Source organism: Oreochromis aureus, linkage group 16 (assembly GCF_013358895.1).
Source record: "Oreochromis aureus strain Israel breed Guangdong linkage group 16, ZZ_aureus, whole genome shotgun sequence".
Classification (NCBI taxonomy): Eukaryota; Metazoa; Chordata; class Actinopteri; order Cichliformes; family Cichlidae; genus Oreochromis; species Oreochromis aureus.
Window position 1 is genome coordinate 5,616,031 of NC_052957.1, and position 22,768 is coordinate 5,638,798.

The following is a 22,768-nucleotide window of genomic DNA, read 5'->3' on the forward strand; positions in this document are numbered from 1 at the left end:
ATGCTAAGGATTTTATAAGGTATTTTCCTGTCCTGAGGTGTTAATAATTGCATGTGAGCTGCTAAGAGGCTCTATAACACATTTTGAATCCTAGCTCCATAACAAGGAGGAGAATCATGTTGGTACTACACCTCCAAATCTAGCTTTGAGATTGGCAAGTCAGTATATTTAGACCATCGGCTGCAAAGGTCTTGAGCCAACCATTGCTCCAGATCACTTGAAAAAAAATACAAAAGTCTGACTCTTTGGAAACAAAATATTTAAAAAATGAGAGGTGGCTCAAGACTTTTGTAGAGAATTGTATCACAGACCATTTTAATATCTGTAATCTTGTAATATAATGAATTTTAAATATTACCCTTAGTGGCTTCTAGTCATCCTTCTTGCTAATCTTTCCTAGTGGCCACTCATGGTATTGCAATCCACAAATAATCCCTTACAGCAAACAGAGCTTTTTCCCAGTGGCTATAGTTCCCTATATGTTTAACCAAAGCAACGTTGTGATAATGACCATTACACAGACTACAGACAATAACATATTGTGTTTTTCAATGAGGATTAAGCAATTTGAGACTTTTATTAACCTTGAAAACCAATTAACTACAATAATATGTAGAGATTTTTGGCACAGCTTACGGCAGCCTGGGCTTGACAGTAATAATAGTCGTATTTTCACGCTAGAGTAAGTTAGCTAATTGGAAATCCAACAGAAATGGCTGCTGCAGACATTTGCTCAGAGCTGCAGAAAACACAGGGTGGAAGAGGAATGTGAAGCAGTGTAAAGTGGTTGGAAACAAGCTCTCTCAAACAAGAAATCTCTGCACTTAATGTAACAGATTATTTATTAATGATCTTCCATCAAAGCCCCAAGAATTTATTATGAGTTTATATGGCGAAACAAAAACAAAAAAAAATCGCTCTATACTCATCTGCTAGTACTCCAGGTTCACCTTTGGAAGACAAACATGCAGCTCTTCCCAGGGACCATTTCCTCTATTGTGTATGCCAGAAGCCCCCTCCCACACACTAAATCAAGAAGCTTGTATCACTCACAGTTTGTTTAGCTCACACAAACATGGAAGACCCTTAGAAACCATGCAGCCTTTTCCTTCTATCCTTCGCAAAGTGCTGCAGTTCAAAATGCCAATCACTACACAGCAACAAAGCCGTCCTAAAGCTGCTCCCGACAACATTAGGCTGCGACACGTCCCATCAGGCACCTCAATTTAAACTGGAGACGAGAAATACATTTACCCTTCATAATGTATGAGTGGAAAAATTACCTCAAAAGGTTTCATATCCCTGAAACTGAATCCAGAACCTGAGGGGAGTGCTGCATATGTACATCACTGTGCTTTTGTGTAATACGATAGCTTCAGTCTTGAGTGAGCAGGGAAGAAAATATATAATATATAAAAGAGGTGGTGACTCAGTTTGAAACATGATAGGGAATCAATTTGAATACATCTGACAGACAGCGAAAGGTGCTGCAAGAAACCAGTGGTCATGAAGGTTTTTATAGAGGTCTGAGAGGTCTGCAGTGTCCCCAACAGGACGAGGAAGATAACAGAGGAATCGATCAGGAGCTGTGTCCTGGTGATTTATGAGGGGTGACGTTTTACGAGAATCATCATTACGCTTGTGACTGTGAATTGGATGGCCTTTGCACTCACCAGAGAAGGTCACCTGGGGTTTACAGGATGAATTCTTCACAAAAAGCTCCAGTTTCAACACACATTTAATCACTACAAAAAGGCCACATGAAAGCTTTTTCTAAGGCCTGAAGAAATCTCTTTTTCACGGTTCTCCATATGAATCGGCTACACTGCGAATGAGCTGCCACTGGCACAGCTTTCTAAATGCCACGGCTGTAGGAGAAGCTCTGCTATATCATGAAGACTGCAAAGGTTTGGGGAGCTTTGCTGCCAAGATCTTTGTCTCACCCACATTTAATAGTTGCTTTCTAGACGTGGGCAGTAAACACTCAGCATGGGTTAAATGTGATGAGCTGCATGACACTCCCATTGCACAATCAGCTCATGAATTTGGTGTAGGCCCGAGCCGCTGGAAGATGTCAGAGCAAAATGGCCTCAAAGACTCATTAGACAGCCCTGCCAACTGGCAGCTTCGATACGTTCACTGTCCAAAGTGTCTTGACGGCTGACATGCATGGACAGGAAAGCAGATCCACTGTTTTACTAGACTTACTTTCTGGCATTTCTCAACGTTATTTTACCTTTCCTATACTTAAGAATAAACATGTTCATATAATGTAAACTTGAACATTTAACATTTAACTAGGTGTGACATTCAGGGTGGAGCACTGGAGTAATGGGCTGTTTTTGTTTTTGAGGTGTGCGTGACAAATCTGAACATCTGTGAGATCATCATAGAGATAGCAAAGCAGAAAATAACTAGTGCTGCGATATTTCTGCTAAATATTTCTCTGATTTTTCTTGAAAACTGTTAAATAATGTTAATACACTTTAGTTAAAGTAATTTCTGACATGCAACTAGTAAAAGAAGTTCCTTCAAAGTAAAAGCCCTGGTTTTGTACAAAATAATCCAAAGTTAAAGCACTTTTTAGTCATTTTTAATTAGAAATTTCTGTTTCTGTTGTTTATGTTAGCCCTTTTATGAAATATTAATCACTGTTCATCTTGAAATGAGATCTAAAAATGTGTTTATTCCAAGAAGAAGAAGTTAACTTTGGTCCAAACATGTGCTTTGAAATGACTTTTTCTGCATCTTAAACTTATCACATTTTAAATGATCTGAAGTGACCAAAGCAACTTACTTAATATTTAACTGAATTCTTTTAGTTTTCCAAACATCCTCTTTCATTGGTCGTGGAGATTTCAAATACTTAAGGCTTGAGTTGAAATTGCACGTTTAAAAGCAAAACAGCAAATAAAATCGGCACATAAAATCTTTTGGCTCAACTTTTTGAATGAATTCAACTGCTGTTATTTCCCAATCACCATAACAAAAGTGCTAAATTACGCTAAACAATATTTAATAAACACAAGAAGTCATCTGAGAATACTCCACCTCGACATTGCAAAACCCACGGAGTTTAAACATATCCAGAAACTCTGCTGTGAAAAACCCAATCAGCTTCAGATTGGGAGTTACCTCTGCTCTGTCACCTCCCTTGTAATGACTCCAATGCATCTTTCCTCAGCAGAATATAGTCCGCCAATTGTGGCCATCGTCATCACATCCTCCTCCTACACACCACCATCATCACAACCATCATTCATCATCATCATCATCCCTTTCACTGTCCAGCCCACAAACTTCCAACATGTCCAAATCTGCCCCTTATGTAACCATGCAGATGATTTAGCAACCAGTGGCCATCGCTTACATCAAAGCCTCGGTGCTGAATGGAGCTGAGTCTTCTTATTCCGTTTAATCAATGTTAAAAAAAAACAAAAAAACAAAAAACGTCTGACTACGTCTTATCCCTTCCTATGAGGTATCAGTCATTAGTAGATGTATAAATTAGATGTCAAATCGAATGCATGCATCTTAAAATTTAACCTCTGAATTCATTTACTAACAGTGTTATAATTTCTGCACGCCTGAAAAGATCCTAAAACCACCTGAAAATGGGACAGGGGTGAGCGCGAATGTCTCATTAGACGGAACGAAGATATAAATTTATTAGAAATAATCACGCACGACGCGTTTTGGTGACCCAACGGTGTCCAAAGCGCACAAACAAAGCCGTTTCTTTTTTTTCTTCCTACACCTCGACATTTCTCACATTCAGCTCGTGACAGAGGGACAATGCGGCTCAAACGGATGCTCATCGTTCAGAGTGGGCTCAGCCATTCTATAAGTGCATGTTCCCCGGCTCCCTCCGTGCACATACAGCTGAAATGTCCTGGATAAACCAACAGAATGCCCTGTCACCTCTGCGCTAATTGCATTCGACGTGACTGCGGCTCAAATTGCCTACAAAACATGGAAGAGACACAGCGCTTAGACCGCAATTCACACTCCACTGTAGAGCGTCCTACCACAGAGTAAAATCCAACCGGAGCGCAGGGGCAGGAACCGCAAAAAACTCTCAGAGCAGTCCCCCAAAGCGTCTTCTCTTCCTCGGCTTCAGCGCAGAGAACTGGACACGGCGGACCTCCGGTGCTCAATGAGCGCAGCTCAGACGGCTGTCAGGTTGACGTTGGAAGGCAACCCACTACTTCCTGTTACATCACACTGTAGGCTACAGCTGAGGACCTGCGATCTGTGGCGAGCTCGGCACAGTGCAGGATGATGTGCCCCTTTAACTCCTACACGCTAATGCAGGCTTGTATACACAGTTTGTGTTATCAAAGAGCGTTTTTGCTCATGGGCACTTCACCGGGGAAACAGTTTCGTGCATTTTGAGTGATCTTTTCGATCCAGGCCTGCAGAAACAATGAAAGGGATCATTTTAAACAGAGAAACATTAAAATCATACGTCTGAGCTTCCTTTTTGTTAATTTTCTTCTTTCATGGCTGGGTTAAGACATCGGCTTATATTTTAATTTACTTCTACCTGTGACATATAATTGTGCATGTAACATATATGCATGTACATAAACATATATGCACTGGTAAAATGACATGCCAGGGGAATAGGGATGGGTATCGTTTAGGTTTTATGCGATACCGGTGCCAAACCGGTACTTTTGAAACGGTGCCGGTGCTTAAACGGTGCTCAAACCGGTGCTTAAAGAATGGAGAACACAAAATTGGTCCAAAAACCTCTCATGTTTGACTGTTTTTTTGTAAAAAGATAACAATGTTAGCCTTTTCTGCAGCTATAGGGCATATATGGTCTCACTCTTGGCTGGAAGCAGTGCTTAAACAATGGAAAAAACACAAACTTTGTCCAAAAACCTCTCATGTTTAACTGTTTTCCACTTTTTCTTTGGTCATTTTAGCCTTTTTGGCCAGGGTGAAGGGAGTATCTGCCATCAAACAAGAAGACGCATGTAACTACCACGGTGTTTGCTAGTTCACCTTACATGCATTAATGTAATAATGTGGTTAGCATACTCAACGTTAATTACACACGAACAACATGAAGCTACTCACGCAGAGGAGAACGGCTGCTGCTGCCATCATCATCCTCATCATTTCTGCTACACTGGCAGGGCTAGGGGCCAGGACTCTACTCTTCGGGTTTTTGGGGGATGTTGCTAACTTCGGGTCCAATAACAGGCACCACACCCGCAGTAGATGTGCACGGTGTGAGGTCTCGCAGCAAGCTATCAAACACGGCGCATTTCTCGGCTTTAAAAAAACCCGCGCTATGCGTCGCCAGGTGTTTCATCAGATTTGAGGTGTTACCTCCTTTGACAGTATCACAGTATCAGCTTAAAGCACTTGTTGCAGGCTGCTGAGTTTGCATCTTTTGCTGCAAAGTACAGCCAGACTTTTGACCGCTTCGCCTTGGGCATTTTTAATCTGTAGCTCTGCTCTAAAAGAACATACGTACCTGGCCCCGCCTACTATCCTCGGAAACGTAAAATGATTGGCTAGAATTGGCTCAGGAAAAAAAAAGCACCGAAATAAAGCACCGAAATGTGCGCTGCTTTTCGGTCTGGTTACTACCGTTTATGTCAGAACCGGTCCCATCATGGCACCGGACACCGGTACCCATCCCTACAGGGGAATGTGTTTTTCTTGACAGGCCACATATATACATCAACACTTTCTAGTAAAGTAAGATACAAACAAACAGTATTCCACTGTGGGATCTGACATATGATGAGGAGTTATTGTATTATAAGCTAGAAATAGAGGTAAAAACATAATCTCATTAGCATTTACTTATAGATGTTTTTCTGTCAACGTGATGAATGCTTTACTAATTCTTCTTTATGTAGAATGAGCCCCTTTTATTCATAGGAGGCTGGATTTTCCGTAGAGTACAGGGAATTGCTCTGTGAGATTATTATTGGAACACGGTATCAAAGTGGATTTACACACTCAGAATTCAGTTGATATTAAGTGATTTCAGCCACAGCGAGGGTCACCGCCAGCTGGTAAAGCACATAAACAGAGGCGTAACAGACTGAGGAAATATCTGAACCCTTGATCCTGCACTGATGGGATGTTGTGTCTCTGTTATGCTGTTGGACTCACTTTGCTTGCATGATTTGGATCCACTTTTCATTTTAGAGGAAAAAGACTCTTACAAAGTTCTTGGACCACTCTAATCCCACTGTGATATTTCTAACATCGATGGGATCGATGTATTCCAGCAGCTAACCAGCTAACTATTATACGACGATTGTTTACAGGTTCATCAGAGTTTCTTCACTCAAAACAGCAGAAAGTTACAGCCTATAAAACTAAACCTATATCAGGTGATTCGTTTCAGTGGGTTTGTCACTATAGAGAACCTCTTTCACATGCGATGCAGTGATTTGACATTTTGAAATTATTGTATTGTGCAGCTTTATGTAAGCATTTATTACAGACTTGAATAAAATGCCCCAGAAAAGTAATCAAAAACAAAACAGAGGGCAAGTCTTGAAAACTACCCAGATGCCACTGAAAATATGCAGGCTGTGGATTCTGCACTGCAACAGAGGTAACCTAGAAGGATGCTTAAAAAAATTCACCCCCACCCTGCACAACAATAACAGACAACAACATAAAGCTGATAGTTCAGTTGACAATTCTTGCAACTCTACATGATTTCTGTTGGCTTATTAAGAGTTCTGAAGGCCATTGTGCTATTCTTTGTTTTCCAGTGTAAAACTTTGGACTTGTCACACACACTAAAAGAGATGGAAAGAGAGCAAATAAACCCAAAACACAATAGGATTGTTGAAATGTATTATATAAGCTCTTACAGTCCCATCCATTACAGCCATGTACAGTAAACAACACACTGCATTGGCTGCTGCTCACAAACTTCTTTCTTTACACAACACTGCCCCCTTCTGGCTTTTCCTACCAACAACATTCCAAAGCTTGAAGACATTGATTTAAAGTCATAAAAAAATCAATAACAAACAACAATACAGTCATTATCCTGTTCACAATGATTTACAGCTGTGATGGTTTCTTGATTGTGGATTTGCTTGAAAAAATTTAATTCTGGGAGAAGAATTGTGCACAACTTTAATGCCGTCATTCACATTGAAGAGAAACTATGTCAACACCACAGCAGAACAGTATCAGCCGCTGTACATACACAGTAAATATGCATTAGATGTATTCCCATTAAGGCTATAGTGAGAAGTTTAAATCGAAATGATAATATCTGGTCGTAAAAATAGAAAGACATAAAATATGTATACATATGATAACTGCAGTGCAAAGCATTAGTGCCCAGAGCATGAACATCAGCCAAACAAATGTGTTTTTTGTCAATAAGCCATAGAAACGATGCAAATAATAAGATTCAGTCATTGAAAATCCAATTTAGGTACTTAAATCATTTTTACACAAGAGCTGGTATCCCAAGCCAAGTGTGCCACAGAAGAATATGAGATGCTGCCTGACGTACAACGACACCATCAGAGCGCATCGTTCTCAGTAGCACTGTGTAGCAGTTATTTCAAAATCTGCTTGTGGGATGTTATATTTTTTCCATAAATTCTGATGTAAATCCTGCAATTTTGAAACATTACTTTAAGTATCCCCACTTTATTCGACTATAAAGCCTAATAATAATGCGAAGTATTAAAAAATAAACCCCTGCTGTTAATATGATGCCTGCATTTAAACTAATAATGCAGTGAAAAGTACTGGTTGAACATTTGGTGGAAAGCTTTTAAATTCAGGACTGCCTGAAGGCTTTCATGTTGCAGCTTTATCCTTTTCAGTTTGATGATGTATGTGACACAACTGATTAGGTTCATGACACTGGCTCACACAGATCAAGCTCAAACCAAATTTTTTTCCTGACTGCGCTATTGAAAACACGACTATCCTGCTGCGATATCAAAGCTCATCGGTCTCTGTGTTTCTTGTGTCTCTGTGTGTCGCTCAATTTTAATGTTTTGTAATGAAAGGCAGAAATATTATTCTTTGATGCTATGCTTGCCCTTTTCTGAGTAAGTTATTATTGAAAAAACATCATAAAGACATGATCATCATGTATACACTATAGCCTGTTCAGTATATGTTTCATTCATGTAAGGCAGCTCTTTATTAAAGGTCATGGCAGCAGCAGTCTCAGCGGCAAAGAGACACACACAGACAAGCAAACAGGATAAAGCTCTTTATGATATTTCTCAGTGGCAAACTGTGTTTGTTTTTATGAAGCTTTTTCTTTTTAATAAATTTTAATCCTCTGAAACGTTTGCCCCCATTTGTTTCTTTTCAGGGTCCAATCACTATTCTCCATCCTCATCTAAGACGTTAGGACATCATCTCTCTTTGGTGTCACTTTTAGCTTCATTAGTCACACTTTTTCCTTCAAAAAGTCACTCCCCCTTATTTCAAAATGTGTTCGATTTCAGTAAGAAAGAGCTGATCTGTGACAATCCCCTTGTTGATATTCTTCCTTCTCTATTTTCTTTGTTACTTTGGCTTTTTTCATGCTGTCACAAGTCGGCAATCCTACCTGGGTGATCTACTATGCCTTTAGTTCCATTACAATCTCTTGTAATCTACTCCTGCTCCTCCCCATCTCCACCAGCGTGGGTTGTCCTTGAGCTTGATCCAAATTCTCCATCAGCGTCATCATCATCTGCTTACTCTCGCCTACCACCACCAGTATCTAGACCACAGGGGGATCCTGCAGTCTTTTCTTCTAATGATCTCGCTTTAATGAACATCATTTTACATGCAGATTCTAAATGATGACTCCGAAGTGCACAGTGCAGCGCAGGCTTAGTTTCATGTGTCTGACCAAAAATAAAATTAACAGAGTTTTTATTGACAAAAACCTCAGATTATTCCTGGGATGAATAAACATATTTCAACAAGTCAAGAAAGTCATATTGCTAAGAGGAGCAATGATGTCAAAGGGTTGAGGCAGACTTGGCTGCACAGCAGAAAAATCAAAACAAAATAAAACCAAAAAAACATGCATAAAGCTAAAAAAACAAAAAACAAACATATATTGGCATAAATACAGCTGACAGCAGAGTAGAATCTCACGCAGAGTCGAGTGTTCTCCTTGAGTGATTAAGAATGTTGTGCAAGTTTTTCCTCTTTACTCGGATCGTCATCCTCTTCCCATGACCTTCAACATAAACCACAAAATGTCTTCATATTAGATTTTTAGACAACAAATTAAAAAGAAATGAATTGAATAAGTATGCCCTTAATGGTACACCAAACTTTGGAACTGATCAGTTCCAGATTGTCCTGTCTTCCTCCGATCACCCCGGGTCTTAACCTGGTTCTGCTGGAGGTTTCTACCTGTTAAAAAGGAGGTTTTCCTTCCCACTGTCACCAAGTGCTTGCTCATAGGAGGATGGTTGATTGTTGGGGGTTTTCTTTGTATTATTGTAGGTTTATTACCAGCATAAGTGCCTTCAGGTGACTGCTGTTGTGATTTGGCAGTATAAAAATCAACTAAACTGAACTGAATTGAATTAAAATGAATCTCTTAAAATAATCCTACCCTTTCTGATGCATTTGTGGAAGCAGTGTCTCCGGGTTACGAAGTTGTTTTCATTCCCTCCACAGCCGCTGTAGGAAAATGACTGGCATCGCTTTTTTTCTGGAATGTATGCATATCTCTTCTCTGACCCACTACATGTCCCCTTGTCCACAGGTCTGAAGCAAAACTCTGAAAGAGTGAAGTTTGTAAATCACAAGAAATGGCAAACAACCAACTTTCATTTCATCCCTAATGTTACATAGTTCTTTGATTCAATTAGATATATGTTAGTTTTATTAGAGAGCTAAGACATAGGCTGCAGATACCACAAAGCGAGTGATTCCTGTTTGCATCCACCTTAACTTTGAACTCCACAGGAGGTTTTGTACTGTTGCATTAGGCTTCATCCTCCTGAAACTGATTTTGACCGACATATGCAGGCTGAGAGTGGAAGTTGTCATCACAAGGCTGTGTACTCTATCCTCAATGATTTATTCTGTAGCTTTCTGCTGGGTGAGAGTAGGGTCATATTCCATATTCTGACTGGAGACCCATGAGCAATGACTCTTTTTCACTACTGATGAACACTTATTTTCACTGACAAAGTGACTTTAAAGGTTCAGCATCTATCTCAGTATTTAACTTGCTAGGGTCAGCTAGGGTCAGTGGAAACAATGAGAAAAATAGCTAAACATCCATTCTAACATGACATTACTGATGTTGCAAGCAGTAGCAGAGCATTTGATCATCATAACTTCAGAGATGTGATACCAAAGGTAATGTCACACTGCAGAGAAATCCAGGATAAACCACAAAATGTGAGCATTTTGTTCAGGGTGAAACTACAGTGCAAAATGAACAAAGCCCAAAATCTGAAAACAACTGCAGAAGCACAAAAGAGCACAGGAGGGCTTGCAGGAAACAATGACAAAAGAAAGACAATAGGACAATATATACACAGAGGCAGGACTATTTATACACACACAGGTGGGGAGCAAGGCATAGGTGACACAATTAACACAGGTGAGAATCCAGGGTCAGCTAAGACAAAAAGTAAAACTAACTCAGCGTACAAAATTACTATTATCATTATGATTATTAATATTATTATTAAAAAAAATAATAACCTTTAAACCTCCAAGACCCATTCTAAACACAGAGATGAGACTTGCATTATGCATGAAGATCGATATAGGAGAACACTACAGGACAAAGGAATAAACAGAAAGACAAGAAGGCTAAGAATGGCCTGGAATTGCTTACACTGAGGGAATTAGACATGAAAAAGCACTAATTATAAACGATAACTAATAACACAATCAGAGCTAATACTCAAAAATGACTCATTTGGTAATGAAATCAGCCTAACAATAAAAACTTCAGACACTGGGCCTGAAACCCAAATTCAGATATACTGGCTAAGAATTTAAACCCTTAAATTACCATAAAGCCTCAGTCTTTTAGGCAAAGAGTTCATATATACGAATTATTCCACCACTGTGTTAAACTTCCAAACAAAATATAGTATGACAAGCTGTTCTCACACATAAATAGACAATGTTGGTAGAACCGGGTCAGGGCATTGTTCATATTTTCCTTTCTCACATGTAGGACACAAAAGATGCTCCTGAGAGTTTGCAAAACACAGCATAAATGACACCCACGCACCACCTATGAATTCATCAGTTATCTGCAATAATATGTTCACATGGGCACAAACAGACATCACAAAGACTTTGTATTCTGGAGCTGGCAGATTAAAGCTCATTTAATCTCCCATCAAACTGACTTTTCTTATACACAGCTGTTAGGTGCCCAAAGTGTTGTTTCATGCCAGTCATTGCACTGTTTGCATTGCAAATTCTCTTTGATGAAAATAATTCCATGTGTTTGACAGCTGCTTTTTATAAACATGCTTTTCTGGAAAAACTATGGTGTTCTGTTACTTGTCATGTCCCATGTTACAGTAACAGAGAAACTATAACTGGTGACGGCACAAAGGGTGGGTGCAGGCAACCTGGCAAATATATAAAAGATTTTCATGATGCTATTGGGTTTTATTTTATTTAGCTAAATTTAGCTAAATTTCAAGTTTCTAGGGTTTTTTTTATTATTGTTATTGATGAGATGATTTTAATGACTCTGGGTGGTGGAGCATGAACTGTTTCATGCCTGAAAAAGTCTGAGATCCACAGAGCCAAAGTGTGTGCTTCACTGAGCAGCCACAAGATGTCAGTCTTTGATTTGATTTCTTTGATTTCAACATGGCAACATCTGCTTAGCAGACAGACATCAGCATGCATACCAAATTCTCTCATGCTTCTAGCTTTTGTAACTTTGAGAGTCAAACTCAATTCATCGTAGTAGTGAACTGTGATATTAAATATTACCAAAACCTACTTTCTAAATCTGTCTTTTAAAGACCTGATTAATTAACTGAAATCACAGGAAGTTTAACATTCATACCAACTATTTTTCTCAGAGACACTTTATTACATCCCCAAGTTTGTTTGTTTTTTTATGAAAGAATTACCCTCAAAAAGAATAAGACTGATTCCACGGTGGAACTATAGAGGCTAACTTATCCTGAATTTCTTCCACTCAATATTTTTGACAACAGTGAAATTGAATTCTTAGAATTATAACTCTCTGAATGAGTTGAGGGCGATGGGAGCCGAGCCAGGGTCTCCCAGTTCTTTCCTGCAAGCCGTACAAAACAGCCTTGCAACAGGACAGCTGTGATTTATGCTCCCACACTGCGAATACACCGAAAATTAGTGAGTGGGAAAGTAACAAACGGGTTGTGGGAAGAGGACACTGATGCACTCTGTTTCTGCCCTTTGCTTTTCACAACAAAAGCAATTCTGCAAGCTGTCTACCATCTATGCATCACTGCACCTTGACAATTTCTTTTCTTCTTTTTATAACAAAAAAGTTTTTGGCAGCACAAAGTGCTCTAGTTAATAAATGGCCTGGAATTGCTTACTTTCAGGTCTGAGCATATTTCAGAATTCAACAATGACTGGTTGTTACTCTGAGGACAAGATGAGTGATTTAATCATGCCTCGCGACCATTAATCTATCCCACATGTCTAATACTCTGTGTAATAAATGAAAACTATGTGCACTGCTTCTGGCTTTGTGCTTCATTGTCTGACTGTATCTTAGTCGCAGAGCTTTTCACAGTTTTCTCACTGATCAAGTTTAATTCAAAAGTGAAATCAGCTACACAGCAGGCTGATTTTATTGAGACCACATTTTTGACTCATGTTACTTGGCTTTTTGGTACTAACATTGAGTAAAATCCTGGCTGTTCTCAGAAATGTAGCCTCTGTGTTTATGGAGTTACGGAGAATAGTAACCTAACAACCAATTTGCATGAATAAAATCAAATTAGCCTTAATTCTAAATGCTACATCCAAGATTTCTCATTGAGTTCCCCTTAAAAACGTGGAATTTTCTTACCGTTTGTCTCTGGATTTGTGTCATTCCCTTGCACCAAAGGTTCATTTGCAATTTGTTCCCCTGAAATACAACAATATGGGAAGCCATCAATCAGTCAGTGAATAAATTTGCTTCCTTTGCTAGACTCAGTTGTGATCATTAATGCAAATTTTGCACCTGTGCATAAAACAGAGAATTGCAACAGGGAAGTGATTACATAAAGACTGGAATTAGCTTACTTGCGTCTTTATAAAATTAAAAAAATTGGTACTCTAAAGCTTTAATTAACTAATGACATGCATATGTAACTACTTATTACTGAATAGCAATTTGTCCATCTGTGCAGTATTTACAGATTTTTGGACATGTTGTTTCCTTCTGCTTCCAGTCATGCCAACATAGGCTGAATGCCTCCATCAATCGCTCATCTCATTCTGGCTTTTACTGTTTGTTTGTTTTTTTATCCCAGTTGCAAGGGGAATGATGCCATGAGTAATAATTATATTTACCAGTTACTTAAGACACAGAATATTATAGAGAGAGGCAATGTTGAGATGGTTTGAATATATGTGCAGATAGTAGATATACTGGAGCTGCCAGGCAGAAGGGGAACAGGAAGACCACAGAGACGATTCAAGGATGTGGTAACGGAGGACATGCAGAAGGCTAGTGTGACAGAGGAGGATGCTGAGGATAGGGTGAGATGGAGGAAGTTGACCTGATGTGATGACACTAAAAGGGAACAGTTGAAAGATGTTCTTTACCAGTCTCGACGGTTGGCTGAACAACGTCTTTTTTTGGAGAAGGAGATTCTGGTGCTGTGGTAGGGTTCGCAATATTGACACATACAAAAAAGAAAAGCAACATCTGAGAACACGTGTCTCGACTACTATCCACAGAACATCAGTCCTGCTGTATTTATCTCAAAAAGTTGATTCTGTTCATCTGGACATGACGTTTCTGCTCCTGAAAACACCAGATGAACAGAATCAACTTTCTGGGATTTTTTTAATCCATGCATCAAGACCTACTATAGTTGGAACAAATTTCATTATATCCCCCTGATCAATCATAATTAAAGCAAGTTTAATTCCATTAGCATCAGCTGGGAAAAGGTGTTGGTTTGCAAACATTTCGTCTATAAATGAAACCAAACATTCGTCTGTGTGGAATTAAATCGATTCTCTCTACAGCACGGTCTTTTGGCAGAACTGGTCACAGCCGAGCGGCTTGCTCGTTATTTTCCTCAAAATTTCAATATCTAAACGACTTATGCCTAAAGTCTGGTATAATTGAGTATGCTTTGGTCACTTTAAAACCATTTAAATGCTAAATCAAGGTGGAATGTGATTTCACGGTCAGCTAAAATTCATCACAAAGTTAATTTTCAGAGGTAGAATTATTTTGATTATGTCACCTCACTGAAATGGGTTTTCAGTTGATGCACAGCAAATGCCATGTTTCCAATAAAAGAAAGGTATTGTGTGTAAATATACACAAAATCCAAATGATTTGCAAGTTATTCAAACCATGTGTTTAATTAAAATCGGTACAAAGACAACATATAACATGCTGAAAAAAACGTGGTGATATATAATTTGGTGCCAGCAGAACCTTTCAAAAGAAAACGATTTTTAAAGTAAGTAAAGAAAAGAATGGATTCTCCACTCTGTGAGAGAGAAAAAATAATGTTTCTTTACATGTAATTTTACAGATTCTAACATTATGAAAAGATCAGAGAATTCTCTGTATACAAAGGATAAAGGTCATTAAGCCATAAGGTCCTCACGTAGGACTTCATCAAAAGCAGATATGACTATGGAAGAAATCAGAAAAAGCTTCAAAATAACAGTCAGTGAACAGCATCAATGAATGCAAGTGCATCCCTACCTGGATTTAGACATTTTGCCTGACACTCAGCCATGGTCCTGAAATTGTTGGCATTGCCAAAACATCCTCCGTAATAGAACTGCTTGCACTCCTGACTCGAGCTGTCAAAGAAGAAGCGTGACACGAGCCCTCGACAGGGACCAGGAGCCTGGGGTAAATGACATGGGTTCTTGTTATCTAAGAAAGTAAAAGAGGGAAGAAGTACAATAAATTCTCTTGAAACTTGTAGTTAGTAAATTGCTGCTAAATAGTAATAATAATAGCATGTGACTTTAATATGTCATATGGTAGGGTGAGGCAAGGTGTTACAGCGGTCTCACTCAAACCCACTGGTTTAACAACCTACACCTTTTTTCACACCTGCATGTGACAGCACACATGATTAATAGTAGGTCAGCAATCACCTCTTAACGGACAAACCCCCACAAGGGTTTAAATACCTGAGACACCTTTAGGTTTTAGAAATGGAAATTTTTTCAAGCTCTTAAAAATGGTTTTAGACATTTCAGTTCATTTTCTGAGTCATGAAAGTTCATAGTTTTGTTCCATATTTGACTCATATCTGAAATATAAAATGCATGACAATGAAACTTCATTCATTCATTCTTCATTAAACCAAGTTCCACAGAAGAGCCAAACTGTGTTCAGTATTCCACATCATATAGAGCCACCATCACGTTGTTTGGTAGGATCAATGGTACTTCAGTTTCTTTCATTTTTATTCAGAACATAAAGCTTCAATGACTCTGAAATTGATTTCCTTTAAAAAAAAAAAAAAAGCCAACTGAAACCAGTAAGAAAAAGAAAAAGAATTAACTTCACTACTTCAGTTGGGTTTTCATTTGCTATTAATGTAGTTTAACTGAGTCGCAAATTATTTTCAAAAGTATGCATACCATCCAATAAAGCCGGTGATGGCTTTTTCCTTATATACGTACGAATCAGCCCTTGAGCAGAAAAGTTCAGTGCTATCCAATTAAACATGTCTTTGTGAGAAATGCCAAACAGAAAAAAAGGGGCAGGCACAACACCAAAGACACAGGGAGGGAAGATAAACCTATTCAAAACAGTGCGCAGTACAAGGTGCAGTAAATTGACTGCATGCCATGAACCACTTTGCAATCACTGGGCACTCTGTCTCAGATATCCCACTTTTTGCCTCCCCAGTGGTACAGTGACATTTCTTCTCCAGTCAAGTTTCAGATACAATCCAACAGAAGGCAAAGAGTCAAAATTTCCAGCAAGAACTTCCTTATGTTCCCTTGTCCCTGGTGACCCACATTCCCTCCTCCTGCCAAGACTCTGCCTTCTTTTCTATCGTATCTTTTCTACTTCTTACTTCAGCTCTACCCTTCTCCACTTTTGTTGCATATAATATCACCCTCGAGTGTCGGAGTACTGAGCCCAGGGTCCTACACCTCTAAGCTACAGTTTGATGCTCATCTAAATTCTGAATCTGCTATGGTGTGTCTTTTTTACTCACAGTATCTCAGTTTTGTTTAATGCTTTACGTCTTTAACTGAAAGCTTATTACTCGGTAATCCAACTAAGGATGCTTATGCATGTGCTCAGCAGTCACCATGTCTTTAATCTGTAATTCCCAACATCTGCAGTATGGACCACTGCAGAGATGGGAGGATGTGGGAACCCTGCTGATTAACTGAATAAGCTGTCACAAAACTTCAAATCATTACACGCAACAGACTAAAGCTTGATTTCGGTCTGAAATCCAATCATGGCTATACTATGAAATGCACCGCTTGCATTAGACTGGCATTGTCAACTAATACAGGTGCAACTCGACAAGCTGTCGATATACTGATCAGCGTGGCTCTTCACAGAGTAGAAAATGTGCCTCTAAGCCCCCTCAGCCCTCAGGCATCCAGTCCATGACTCTTCGTTTATTAAAATATTTCTGCAATTACATCAAATTGTAATTGTGGGATCCTCTAAATGCCTGTTGTGGTGCAAAAGCACAATCATCAAAGTGTAATCATTATCTTTATCCTCACATCTAAAATGACACTTGTGGTGCATTTAATTCTATGAATATTTATTCCAAAGATTGTTAAGGCAGTGAAAGAAACTAAGTAAACATCTTAAGCCTCACATCAGTGGATTGATAAGTGCAAACATCTGCTGTCATCAACCCACAAATTATTATTTTACATTCTAGTGGAGATCTCACAGTCTCCAAAAAATACTTAATATGCCAGGCTAATTTTCTGAGTAAATTATGAACAAAACAGTCGAATGGTTCATTACAGGGACCGGTGAAGACACTGTTTGAATGGTACTTTAGTCACACACTAGGATGTTCAGATCAGATTTTGTGTTAGTGTTACTTGAATAACAATACGACAACTTGTAGAAGGATTTTAAAAGGTTAGAATATGTGAAAGCAAACTATATTATATTGTCATTAACTTTAAAAAACCCTGTACATTTTTGCTTTTGGCTAAGCTTTGTAACTGCATTGTCTAATGAAGGGACAAAAAAAAAAGACAATGAAGTTACAATCTTTTGCTGAAAAGATTGTTAACAAATTTGATCCTGGCACTTTCATTTCAGTTAGTAAACCTGAATTAACAAAACAAGTCGATCCGATCTCTAAGAATTTACATCAAACTGTTTTTCCAGCACATTTAGTGCAATCTGGGAACCATCAGCCTGCCTGCTTCCTGTGAGTTGGGTAGATAACCAGGCAAGATTTTATCTATATATGAAGAGACATGTTTGTTTGTTTTAATAATGAGGTCACAATTATGAACTGCATCAAGGTGGTCTGAGTGGATGGCGGTCATTGAGCTCACAATACCGATCTGTGGTTCGGGTTAGGCAACGAAAACACTTTGGAGACTGAAGAAGTCTCCTGGATGAGAAACGTTTCTCCCACGCTACGTCCAGATGAACAGAATCAACTTTGGCTAAGGTTACGAACGGACTGTGGTTTTAAACAAAAGTAAATAACACTTTGTTTCTCAAGTAAAGCGAGCTTTGTTTGTTTCTCCTCTGGTCTTTCCCTGACCTTAACCAAGCACCCTGAGGACCAATCCATAAAGTTATCAGCAGTTATATCAGTAGAAGCATACCTTATCATCAACACACTACTGATCCATTAGTATTCAGCTGTATACTTATAAATGTTTACTTCAAGTGATATTTTAGCTGCGTGGAAACATAATTGCACAGATAAAGTAAAACAAACAGTCTGAGCTTAAAAACTTCAGCACTCTTTGAAATACTTTTGCCCACCAACAGTTAAATGGACAGACTGAACCATCACTGGTTTCCATCAAGACTGCGACAATTAGCTGCTCAGAGAGTGTGATTTACTGGCTAACAAGCCAAGAAAACACAAAATCAATCACTCGTGTTTGAAGCCAAATGAGAATTCTGCTGGGACTTCTGACCTGTGTGTAAATAAATGCTGCTACCTGTCTAAACTCACTGTGGTCAAGCATCTGAGGACTAATAGGGTTGCCAAGTGATATCTTAAAGCCGCACACTGTCTGTTTGGTTTATCTGTTAAGTCTTTGAATAATCACTCTCCACTGAAGGCTGACTGTGATTAAAATGCTATCATTGTAACATCTAAATACGTTTCATGAGGTGACTTTGACTTAAAAGCTTGGGCAAAGAGTTGTGCCAAAGGGCCAGGCTTGCGCACTCACCAGAGCAAAGCGGCGATGAATAATTCAAATGCACAATTCTCTATTAAAGCCGTGAAGGTGGCAGAGGTGATTTGTGTTTTGAGAATTATCGGTCAGCTTTTTATTTTATTTTATTTTTTTCTCAAATACTGGGTATGAATCATACAGAGCATCCCATCACTCACCAAAGCACACTTTAACATTTAAGATAGTCGTGAAAGATTCTGAGGGCTGAGCTGGATTATGTGTGGAGAAAAAAAGAAAAACATGTATGTTTTCATATTTTGCCTAAATGTTATCTGCAAAACGAGGAGACAGATGAGATTTTGGAACAATGTACAATGACTCTTTTGATGGGACGAGCTGAATATTTAGACTACATTTCAGATCAGCCTATCGCTTCTTTATCTCTTCGCTTGCTCACTTACTTTCTTTCTGGTTCTTCTTACATATTTTTTTTTGTCAATGCACGTCATCGTATTTTGAAAGGCCTTTATTGTGCTTACACATTCTCAGTGAAGCCTCATGTGGAAAGAAAAGACAGCTGATCTGTAATGGAAGAGTAAATAAAGAAAAATAAACAAACTCGGGGTGGAAAAATAATTGAAGCCTGTGAATTCCAGTTCATAATGAAAGACACAGATCTCAATAGCAACTTTTTCATTCAGAATATATTGCAATATGCTTCTGATTACATTGTTATTATGCTATTTTTGTGATTGAAAAGTAATAAATAAATGCAGCTTCCAGCCTATAAGCACTGATAAAGGTCAGCGCTGGCAGGCTGAGCTGCGAGGAGAAGAAATATTATACGAGTGTCTGTCTTATCTCAGCAGACAAAAAGAATGTCAAGAAAATATCTCAATAATTGGAAGGCCTGAATTACTTTCTAAAATTGCACATGCCTGTGAGTTAAGCAAGAATGCAACTAATTATTATTGATAACTTTTTTTTTCATTAGCATTTCATCTGCCAGTGACTCAGACCGACTGACTCGGAAAGAATGCAGTGAACAGTGGAAAGGCTCATAACAGTTTCCTATAAGACTAAATGGATGGATTTCAGTGGGGCATTAACTGTCCAGCTGCTTCAATATATTAATTCACTGGCATAAAGAAATTAAATAAGAAGCTCTAACTAGAAATCGTTTTGCATTTTTGCTTATTGCATATTTTTTGTTTCATATAACTCCACATTGAAGCTTCTAATTGAAACATACGAAACCCAAATTAGATGGGAACTATAATCACAGTCATGCTCATCATTGTGGTTACTGGTTCATTGGAAACCCTTCAGATTAGGGAAAAGAAAAGACTACTTGTACAGGTACAGAATCAGGGCAGCTGATGTAACTCTGGTACATGAAACTAATATTACATACATCTATTGAGCCACCAAATTGGATGTGCTTTTACCGTTGTGCCATTTACAGTATTGCAAATATTGCCTGATATGTGCTCTAAATGGCTTTCTGCTGCTCTTAAATGTAACATTTGAGACAAAATTACATAAACTATAACTGAATTCCACATTATCCACAGCCTCAGGTAAAGTACAGATGAGGTGGTATAAAAATCCTTCAAGAAAATGCTGTTACTAAACGAGCTAAACCTTTAACCCGTCAAACATCATTATGTCACAGCCCAAATAACACACCCCTGTACCACTGTGTCCAGCAGCAGTGAGAGGGCAAATCTGGAAATTACAACATTGCCTTTGCTAATTTTCGTCTAGCATAATAATGTCACAACATATTTGTAAAATCTCAGGGGCTAAAACCTTAATAAAAACAATACATTTCTATGATTTTTAGATTTCATACATAAACACTGCTGAAGTGTGAGGAATAAACAAATCAACAAAAATGCTGGATTTCGGGGGTAAGATTTATTTACTGGTTTATTTAGCCACCTTCAAAACATAATTCAGTCACCAAATGGTCACTGCAAAACAATGTAAAAACAGCTTACCCTTGTATAATGATGTTGTTTAGTACACAGGCCTTTTCCACTCCCTTAACAAATTTGACATTTCAAAAACCTCCAGTAATATAATACCATTTGTGTAGTTACAGTTTTGCCGCTATCTCTTTTTTCACTTTGGTGTATAAAAAGCTGTGCTCACACACTGAATGTAAGAGGTAAGTACAAATAAGCACATCAGTGACAGAGAAACCCTTGTTTGTCTCCCTGACCTCTGCGAGCTTAGCTATAAAAGGCAAAGCAAACTAAAAGAAGAGTTTTGGACCTGGTGATTTATTGGGGTAAGCTACAATGTTCCTCACATCGGTTTCTGACCTTTACAAGAAGATTCTCGCCAAGCTGTCCATGTCTTTGTCAACTGGTGCAAAGAAGTTTAGAAGGGACAGGTGGAATAAATCAAATCAGAGCGTGCAGACTTTTTGCCATGTGCAGTGTTTATGAGAAATAAAGGGTTGCTGATTTGACAGGCCTGCTGCACAGAATGAGTCAAAACACAGAGGAAGACATTGGATCTTAAAGATCTGATTCCTGAGAATTAGTGTGATGACATTTTCAAGCATTCATTGTGAAAAAGTCTAGCTTTGTATTCCTGTTGGCAAAACCATACAGAGTCGCTGAGTGAAGGATTTAATGTGCTCCATCATACAAACAAACATATCCTGTAAAAGGCCAATTGGATAGTGGAGAGCACACTAACAGGTAGCGCTAATGAAATTTTGATGCTAATTTAGATTAATTTCAAATTAATTTACAAACCCATCAGACTGAATAACACAAATGTGATATTTGTTTTACTAATGTGGACCTGAAGGCTACTTAATTATGTTATGAATGGCTTGAATTGTTTAAAGCAATCTTACCTATACAGTATGTGCTATGGAAAGATACATGTGTATTTTAAAAACAAATTTAAAACTAAGAATATATGCCATTTTCTGCATTCTCCTCTTTAGAGTTAGTTATTATTCTTGGCAACTCTTGTTGTCATTAAGGCAACATATCTTTCTAAGAATGGCTGTTCTTAATGAACTTACAGGAATCCTGCAGTTTTCATGTAAATAAACAAAAACAGTCCTGGATTTCTGGATCAGAGTGAGTGAGTGAGTGAGTGAGTGAGTGTGTGAGTGTGTGTGTGTGTGTGTGTGTGTGTGTGTGTGTGTGTGTGTGTGTGTGTGTGTGTGTGTGTGTGTGTGTGTGTGTGTGTGTGTGTGTGTGTGTGTGTGTGTGTGTGTGTGTGTGTGTGTGTGTGTATGTAGCCTCTTCTCATAAAATGAAGTTCTTAAATGTTTTCTTCTCTGACTTTAGTGGGATCATTGTGATGCATGATCCCTTTAATCAAAGCTGCAACTCATAAAGTGTCCTGTGGCATCAGTAATAACTCCTCCCGTATCAATGCTTGTAAAGAACTTGTAGTGAAGATGGCTAATTACAAGCCAAACCACAATATTTTCCTAAAGCTAACCAAGTCAACACTGCTACCCAAACCTGAACTAAACTACTGTAAGTACGAAATAAGTAAGTGAAAAGTTACCAAGTTAAAGCTCTTGAATGATATCTGCACCAGATTCCTTTATATTTGTGTTTGTGTGTGTAAGTATTTAAAGCCTGATGTGAATCAGCATGAATGAAACAGCAACTTGGCTTATTTCCTTTCATTGTAGTTTCAACTTTGAGTTTAAACCAAAGTCATCACCCAGCGCTGGAAAAAAAGGATACACTCCTGAAAGTGTGATTCAATTTAGATAAAAGCCACCACTACACGCTGTCCCTTGCTTGAAGTGCGCTCTAACATGTTTTTATTTGTTCAACCAAAAACCAATAAAGGCCGTCCTGAAAGTGCCCTTTAAATGCCACCTTACAGATATGTTACATTTATAGCTGTATTTAATGCAGTGATATTTTCTTTATAACCAAAAGGCCGCAAGTTTCAAACTTGTGTGAGACTTTAGACACAGACCAGTTATCCTGTGGCCTCACGCAATAGTGTGGATCAAATGGAGGCATTTCCTGTATGCAACAATGGTTGGAGGATGCAAATCCAGTCATGATCCTCTTGTCTGACTACATTAAGCATCCCATAGCATGCTAAAAGTAAAGGTTTCTTACTGTGAGAGAAACATATTTCACGTTGATCAGACATGCTTCAGTATTAAAAGTGTATTATTTATATGCTATACATTCTGCACGCAGCTCCAGGACCAAGACAAAGCTGCTCCTCACCCATTCCCAAGTTT

The 22,768-nt window shown here is 38.6% G+C and overlaps 2 protein-coding genes across 5 annotated transcripts in view; both read right to left on the reverse strand.

Annotated features, from left to right (window-relative positions):
- Positions 1-4,191, reverse strand: part of calcrla (calcitonin receptor-like a) — a 32,562-nt gene extending 28,371 nt beyond the window's left edge. Inside the window, exon 1 of one of the 3 annotated variants that reach the window (XM_031757361.2) lies at positions 4,029-4,191. Coding sequence is in view for 2 of the 3 variants with exons in the window: in XM_039599750.1 (XP_039455684.1) it covers positions 3,136-3,218 (83 nt within the window). In the remaining variant the exon portion in view is untranslated. Of the gene's footprint in view, positions 1-3,051; positions 3,970-4,028 lie in introns of those variants that run through there. The other 2 variants (XM_039599750.1, XM_031757358.2) reach the window with 2 other exon arrangements.
- Positions 4,192-6,823: 2,632 nt separating this feature from the next.
- The window catches only part of tfpia (tissue factor pathway inhibitor a), a 45,738-nt gene continuing 29,793 nt past the window's right edge, over positions 6,824-22,768 (reverse strand). Inside the window, exons 3-7 of one of the 2 annotated variants that reach the window (XM_031757357.2) lie at positions 14,900-15,076; positions 13,774-13,827; positions 13,031-13,090; positions 9,587-9,754; positions 6,824-9,202 (exon numbers count right to left, since the gene is read on the reverse strand). In XM_031757357.2, coding sequence (XP_031613217.1) covers positions 9,114-9,202; positions 9,587-9,754; positions 13,031-13,090; positions 13,774-13,827; positions 14,900-15,076 — 548 coding nt within the window. In that variant the 3' untranslated portion in view covers positions 6,824-9,113. The remainder of the gene's footprint in view (positions 9,203-9,586; positions 9,755-13,030; positions 13,091-13,773; positions 13,828-14,899; positions 15,077-22,768) is intronic. The other variant, XM_039600161.1, reaches the window with a different exon arrangement.